At 43.5% G+C, this 8,245-nt stretch overlaps 1 protein-coding gene across 2 annotated transcripts in view; it reads right to left on the reverse strand.

The window, feature by feature from the left end:
- The window catches only part of LOC118086987 (protein-arginine deiminase type-3-like), a 28,492-nt gene extending 23,830 nt beyond the window's left edge, over nt 1-4,662 (reverse strand). For both annotated transcript variants that reach the window (XR_009557815.2, XM_035119136.3), the window contains exon 1: nt 4,506-4,662. Coding sequence is in view for 1 of the 2 variants with exons in the window: in XM_035119136.3 (XP_034975027.3) it covers nt 4,506-4,597 (92 nt within the window). In the remaining variant the exon portion in view is untranslated. The remainder of the gene's footprint in view (nt 1-4,505) is intronic.
- Nucleotides 4,663-8,245: the final 3,583 nt, after the last annotated feature.

An 8,245-nucleotide genomic window follows, 5' to 3' on the forward strand; every position in this document is an offset into this window, starting at 1 on the left:
GTTTGTTTGTTGCTTGTATATGGTATTCTGTTTGATGTTTGTTGTGTGTATGTGTGTGTATAAAGTTTATTACATTTACAATTTTGAATACTCATTTTTACATCCGTAATTTATCAATGACGTCCCTTCTCCCTCTTTCCATTGTTCATTTTGTTTTTTGTTTTTGTTTAATTAACTTTATTGTTTAAAAAGGTTACATAAGCATAACATAAATATAGAATACAATTTTTCAATTCACCAAAGAATATACAATCAAACACAAAGTTACTTATTCCCAATGTGAACAGTATATAACCAAAATATTTCTTCCCGTTTCCTTTCCTCTTAGGTACTTCCCGTCCTCCTTATTATACAATATCAGATTCTTTCTGTGCCACAGGTTGACATTCCATCGTTCATTTTGGATATCATAAATACCTGCATATTTTACATAAACTAAACCATTCAGTATTCCATTACTACATCCATCGATAGTGGCAGACATAAATAACCTTTTTTTGACACCTGGGAATTTCCATCTGAATTGTTGTGTTTTTATATATACTCTAAGCATATATAAAAGTGGCTGGGGAAACCCAGCCAGATGGGTGGGATATAAATTAAAGGGGGAGGGGGGAGAATGCTATTACTGTATAGGCTGCACCAGGAGAAGTAATATTACCACACTATTCTGCCTTGGTTAGACAACAGCTGGAATACTGTGTCCAGCTCTGTGCCCCAAAATTTAAGAAGGATATTGACAAGCTTGAACGTTTGCATAGGAGGGCAACCAAGTGGATCAAGGGTCTGGAAACCAAGCCTTATGAGGAATGGTTGAAGCAGCTGGAAAAGAGGAGACTGAGAGGCGATATGATAGCCATCTTTAAATACCTGAAGTGCTGACACATGGAAGATGGAGCAAGCTTGTTTTCTCCTGGTCTGGAGAGCCATGTGGTGTAGTGGATCGAGTGTCGGGCCAGGACCTAGGAGACCTCCCCACTCAGCCAGGAAGCTCACTGGGTGGCCGTGGGGGCCAGTCGCTCACTCTTAGCCTAACCTGCCTTACAAGGTTGTTGTGAGGGTTATTGGAAAGGTGGAATAGAAATTAATTAATGGATTCAAGTTACGAGAAAGGAGGTTCCGACTAAACATTAGGAAGAACTTTCTGACAGTGAGAGCTGTTCGACAGTGGAACGGACTCCCTTAGGAGGTGGTGGACTCACCTTCCTTGGAGGTTTTTAAGCAGAGGTTGGATGGCCCACCTGTCATGAATGCTTTAGCTGAGATTCCTGCATTGCAGGGGGTTGGACTAGATGACCCTTGGGGGTGTGGTGGAAATGTAAGGCAGTAAAAGAATTTTGGGAAATGATATATAATGAGTTGGGATTTTTTCCCTAAAAAATACTCAAAGCCTTCCTTTTAGGAATTATCGGTGCCAAAATCCCAAAGGAGCAGAAAAGACTATGTGTGTGACTACAGCTGCGGGGATGTTATTGGTCCAGAGATGGAAAGAAGATAAAGTCCCTACCAGAGAAGAATGGCAGATGAAGTGGATGGATTATGTCGAAATGGCTAAAATGACCAGAAGAGTCAGAAATCAGGAAGACCAAAATTTTAATAAGGAATGGGGAAAACTTACCCTAAAAATCATTGGAAACAGTTAAAATTGTTAGTAGAATTGGAGTATCATTTGTAGTTTAATGTGACTTTTGGACACAATGGAGAGGTAAAAGATTTTGGATTATCATAGAAGATGCAGGAGGAAATGATTAACAATAGGACCCGCAAAGGGGAAGAGGGAAGTTCAAGAGATTCCTTGGAATCTTGTTTGCATGTTGTATGTTCGATATGTGACTGTACAATTTTAATCTGAAAAACCAAATAAGTAATAATAATAATAAAGAGCCTTGGGGGTACCTTCCAAGTCTCCCTCAGAAGGTGGTATACTCTCCTTCAGTGGAGGTATTCAAGCAGAGATCAAGTGGCCATCTGTCATGGACACTTTAGTTGAGACTTCAGCCTTGCATGGGATTGGATTAAATGACCCTTAGGATCTTCCAACTCCACAATTCTATGATTCTATGACTCCCTCCGGAAGCACGCCGGGGAGCAATCTGGGAACGAGCTAGCTGGGTGGCTTTAGCTCAACAGAGCAAAACAAATGGCTCATTGCAGGCATCACCCATTGCCAATTAAACTTTCAGATTAGTTTGTGAGTTCATTGCCATCACTGGCTTTGTTTGTTAAAGGGCACAGAGTGAGCAAAACAAGGGACAGAGAATATGGCACAGGAAATTCATGGAGGAGGAGCCTATCGACGGCTACTAAACAGGATGAAGCCGAATATTTGAAGAATCAGGATGGATAAAAGGAAGATTTTTTTTCATGCGGTGCAAAGTTAAACTACGGAACTCCCTCCCACAGGACACAGGGATGGTCACCAACTTGGAAGGCTTTAAAAGAGGACCGGACACATTCATTCATGGTGACTATTTTGGGTAAGAATACCAGCCACGCTGGCTTGCTCTGCCTGCACAGTCAGAGGCAGCAATGCTTATGAACTCCAGTTGCTGGAAACCCCCAGGAGGGGAGAGGGCTCTTGTGCTCGGATCCTGCTGTGAGCTCCCCATTGGGGCAGCTGCCCAGTCACTGTGAGAACAGGAAGATGGACTAGATGGGACCCAGTCTCTTCTTACGTTCATAAGAAATGACTTTGGGAATGATGGTTGCCTCCACACCACTGGGCATTCAGATTTACCCCACATTTTGTAAACTCAGGTTCCCACTCAGATATTTAGTAAACTCAGGTATTTAGTATTTGTAAGTAATTTTTTTGTGTGGGGGGATTCTCAAGCACAGAAATTTGTAGACTGAAGCACTCTGCTCCCTTTCAGTCGGCAGAACTGGCAGCGTTATAGGTGCAACATAACACCCTTTCCACACTTGTAAGAACTCAATCTTTTGGTGTGGCAGAACCTGCACTTTGGAACTCCCTGCCAATTGATATCAGGCAGGCGACTTCACCATCCCCCCTTTGGGGCACCCGCTAAAACATTTTCCTTTGGACAAGCCTCCGCAGATGCTTAGAAATGTTGTGAGTTTTGATCTGTTTTTAGTTTGTTATTTTGACTTTTCAAAAGTCTTAAGTTATGGTTGTTTATTTTTCTTGGTGATAATTTTGTTGCTTTATCTTTATTGTAAACCACTTTGAGGTTTTTTTCCACATTCAAAGCAGTGTATAAATTTTATAAAATAAACCATGTAACAAATCCACTTTTTTAAAAAAGACTTTTTGCAGATAGGAAAGTGAGGCAGAAATGCCCTGAAATGTGTGTGTTGGACAAATCATTGATGGGAAGGCATCTAAGCCCAACAGAAGCAAATCAGGTGGAATCCTGACCAATCGGAAAGTAATTATCAATAAAGATTGTCCGTAGTCTAAAGTATGTTTTTTGCAAAACAAATAAGAATCAATTACACTCCTCACTATCCCCAAATCCCGCATCAACATTTTCAATTCTCTGCTGCTGGGATCAATTACAGGTCTATACAACACCTGATAGGGTGCAGGCAGAAAGAAAATGTGTTGTGATATATTTAAACAAATGTGTTGTGATATATTTAAACAAAATATATAACCTTTTTATAACCTGACCAAACACAAAAACTCAAAACTCACTCTTGAAGAACATACCACGAGAGCTCACTCCTGTAAAACAATCTTGCCTCTGAAATTGTGCAAAGTGTTTACCCTTCACAGAGCTGCAATTCCCAGCACTCCTCATAAACTACGGTTCCCAGGATTCACTGGGGAAATAGTGAGCTTTAAACATACACTGTGCCCCCCCCCAATGCATTTTGTACTCTCCCCAGCTTCAAACTGAGCCTGCTCCGGACACCCACTCCCACAGCTGGCACTGAAAGTCACAGCCCAGATAATAATTTCATAACAATTTTTTTATTTGTAATGTTTTACATTTTTTTATGTGTTGTAAGCCGCCCAGAGTGGCTGGGGAAACCCAGCCAGATGGGCGAGGTATAAATATTAAAATTAATTTATTATTTATTTATTGCTATTGTTATTAATTGTACCCCACGCATCTGATTGGGGCTCCTTCCAGCCACTCTGGGCGGCTTCCAGGATATACAGAAACCTAATCGAACATTAAAAACTTCCCTGTAGATAGGGAAATATAGCAGGCTGACTCGGAGATGATTTGGGTTGATGCCTGCTATATTTGCTAAATATAGCAAATATTTTCTCGAAGCTACGAACATGAGTTTGACCAAACTGCGGGAGGCAGTGCAAGACAGGAGTGCCTGGCGTGCTATGGTCCATGGGGTCACGAAGAGTCGGACACGACTAAACGACTAAACAACAAACATATTTGCTAAATACTTCCCGCATCATCATGCACCGTTCAGCAAGATTTTACGCCTTCCCTTCGGCCCTCTGTGCATGCTCCAGAGGCCAGAGAATCCCCACCACTGAGCAAACGAATAAGGGCAATTGCCTTCTTTCTTACCCGCAAACGTCGAGGGAGATCTCTGTGCCCAGCACATAGACGGTGCGGGTGGGCTCCTCGGTGGACAGCCGGACCCATCTTTGCTCTGACATGTCGAGCGCCTCCTTTGCGCCTGGTGCGTCTCTCCTCTCCTCTCCCTCCCGGGCAGCAGAGTCTGTACGGTGTCTCTGGTTGCTGCCCCGGTGCAGATGGTGCGATTAAGAAGCCACGGGCCAGCGGGCACCACCCCCGGGGCTTTGCATCGTGCCAGGCGATAGGCTGCCCGGGGTTGTAATCCCACCTCCTGGCTCTCTGCAGCTGGGTTGGGTGACCCGACCGGCGGCAAGGGCTGCCAGTCTGGTGTGCGCGCACTCAGGTGAGGCGCACAGGTGCTATATACCTTTGGTCTAGCAGTTAGCCGGAGGCAGAGAAGAGCAAGGCGCGTGGGTGGACTTATTTATCCTTCCAGCTGGGTAATGTGGACGGGCTGCTCCCTCCCTCCCTCTCTGGAGCCAAATTGTCTTGCTCCGTAAGGATTCCCCCACCCCCACCCCATCGCCTTCCTTATCTCCAGCTGGAAAACTAATTGCTTTATCGTACCTACTAAGCAGGCAGCCTGTAGCTCCTGCTCAGGTGTGCCAACTTGAATAAAATATTGGCGGGAGGGCAGGTAAGCCCCTCCCCACATAATCGATCGCATAATGGAGTGCACACACACTATTTGAATGGCAATGACCGTCAACTAGTGGGTGGGCCTCAAAATATTTTTGGGGGTGGGGACAAATACCCCTTGACCCCTAGGAGTTGGCTGCAATATTCAGTCACCGAAAGGAGGTGATTTTCCTTTTTTTCCTTTTTGTATATACTTTTTAAATTAAGTTTTCTGTTTTACAATTTAAGATACTCATTTTACACCCTTAAGATATCAATGACTTCCCTTCTTCCCTCTTTTCCCCCCAAATAATTTTTATTCATTTTCCAATATTCACAAAAATAAAATCACAAAAAAATAAAACATGAAAAAGAAAAACATAATAATTCTTACATTTTTTAACTTAACATTGTTGACTTCCTCAATTCCCCCCACACTGTGTCCATTTTAAAATCTCAATTTTGTATCATAAATCATTCTAACACATTTTATCATTATCTCTGAACTATTCTAAAAAACGTCCATTATCCTCCACCAATAATTAATCAATTAATCCAAATCCAAATTTATTTTCCCATCCTCTATCTTTTATTTCTCCCCTTAGCCAAAAATTTATTACCAAAAACTTTCCATGAATTCAAATATTAATTTTTCTAACATAATATCATTTAATCGCTTAAAACTAAATCAGCCCCCCTTCCCCTGGACTCAGGGTCTCCCAGATGATTCAGCGAGTTTCATAGGTCATTCCAGTTTCGGACCATCTAAAGCAATCAAAAAATAACATCCATAGCTGCCAAGTTTTCCCTTTTCTTGCGAGGAAGCCTATTCAGCATAAGGGAAAATCCCTTTTAAAAAGGGATAACTTGGCAGCTATGATAACATCCCTTATTGCTCCTCACCCCACTCCCACTCTGCCCCTTCCTATCCACCCTTCTTCCTTGGTCATCCCCTGCTGCCTCCCCAATTCGTTGAATATTACAAAACACCAACTACTTTCCCACTTTTTAGCCCTTTCACAGTTTTTCTTTCCTTTAAACTCTGGTCCCAGTACGGATTCCACCCTCCCTCTCTCACTGGGAGGGCATTATTCCATACTGGTTCTTCTTTAAAAGCTCTTGGAATCAAACATGAATCTTGTTCCCCCCCTCTCACTGGGGGAACAATGTTCTCCCTTCTTCGCTTTCCATGGTTCATTTTACATATTATAAATCCCTGCATATTTTGCAAAAACTATACCAATCCGTATTCCATTATTGTATCCATCAAAACTTATTTACGCTGTTGAATTTATCTTAATGCCGCCAGTGTTTTCAGCTGTACACAATTACTTCCCATATATTCAATAAACATTGTCCAATCTTCTCTAAATGTATGTTCTTCTTTCTTGTTCTCTTATTCTATATGTTAAGCCCTATGCGACTTGGGACCCTCGTACCTACGGGACCGCCTCTCCTGGTATGCCCCGCGGAGGACCTTAAGGTCCACAAATAATAATATTCTGGAGATCCCGAGTCATAAGATGGCTAGATTGGCCTCCACTAGAGCCAGGGCCTTTTCAGTACTGGCCCCAACCTGGTGGAACGCTCTTTCCCAGGAGACCAGGGCCCTGCGGGATTTGTCATCTTTCCGCAGGGCCTGCAAGACAGAGCTGTTCCGCCTGGCCTTTGGGTTAGACTCAGCCTGACCCCTGTGTTTTTCTCCCTCATGGCTTGGATTATGGCCTACTTGAAATGAGGCTGCACTTTAAATTTTAATACTGTATTTTAATCTGTATTTTAATTAATTGTTTTTATGTTTTATTGTGGTTCTGTTGGTGTCAGCCGCCCTGAGCCCGGTTTTTGACTGGGGAGGGCGGGGTATAAATAATTTTATTATTATTATTATTATTATTATTATTAAGCCTGCAAGTTGTGCATTCTCTGTCAGCGTAAGTTGACATTCTTCTTCAGTTGGGACCTCGCTCGTTTTCCATTTTGAGGGGGCTAACAAAACATGGGCCGCAGCAGCAGCAGCATACATAAATAACCTGATTTTTCTGTTGGCACCTCTACCAAGGATTTCTCTGTGCGTAGAGTCCATCTAGCTCAGTAGTGTCAACACTGGCTGGCAGAAGCTGCCTGGGGTTTCCAATAGGACTTCCCTTAAAAATAAAGCAAGCTTCTGGCCCTACTAGTTCTCCATAAAGGCTTGGTTTCAACAGGAAGATGAGCAGCTGCCTTGTAAAGGGTCCTCGGTTCATCTAGCTCAGTGCAGGGGGTCTCTCCCTGCTTGGAGATGCTGCTGCTTCTCTTTCTTGTGCCAAAGCGCAGTTCTGGGATTTGTTTTGTTGTAGCAATAATTATAATAAATAGTGCTTCCTCTGGAACGGCGTTTAGCATTCTGAGCTGCATTGCAGAGAGCTGGGCTAGAACAGATGACCCTTGGTTCGTCTAGCTTCTGAAATATATTCTCCTGAAATATTCGGGATTTCTTCAGCTACTGGAACGCCCCCTTCTCTCCCCTCACCTAATGGAACTGATGCAGGATTTAATCTTGAGTTGCTCTTCTGCAAATGGAATGGCTCCTTGTGTTCCCAGAAGGAACTGTGATCCAGTTCCTGCAGTGCAGGAATCCCAACAACCTTTTCAGCCCAAGGACTTCATTACCTTGTGGGCAACTTCCCTGGGGCTTTAGGCCTGCGGTAGGAAGAGCCACAGATAGCTGATCCTTGCAATGCAGCCCTAGTTATGGCCATTGCGTAATTATAAGATCTTTACGTCATCTTAGAAGGTCATGCAGTCTTGACTTCCTGGGGTGAAGCCCTCAGACCTGGAAGGCAACATTTGGATTTGGCTCCCAACACCCCCCCCCCCAAACACCCCAAAAAACAAAAGGATAGGGTTTACTGGCGAGCGTTGACCTTACACACCCCATCCCAAGACTTTCCCTGGCTCAGGAGAGTTAGCATCTGTGACAAATTGCCTACATGGCAGCCGACGCCCAAGACTCAAGGGTTGCCCAACATCCTATTATAAGGACGATGGAGATTTATGGAGATGAGGATGTCATCTAATCAGGGACGTGAGGCTGGCAGACTCCACACGCCCACCTCCAAAGGATTTGCCTT

The sequence above is a fragment of the Zootoca vivipara genome, chromosome 6 (assembly GCF_965207765.1).
Source record: "Zootoca vivipara chromosome 6, rZooViv2.hap1.1, whole genome shotgun sequence".
Classification (NCBI taxonomy): domain Eukaryota; kingdom Metazoa; phylum Chordata; class Lepidosauria; order Squamata; family Lacertidae; genus Zootoca; species Zootoca vivipara.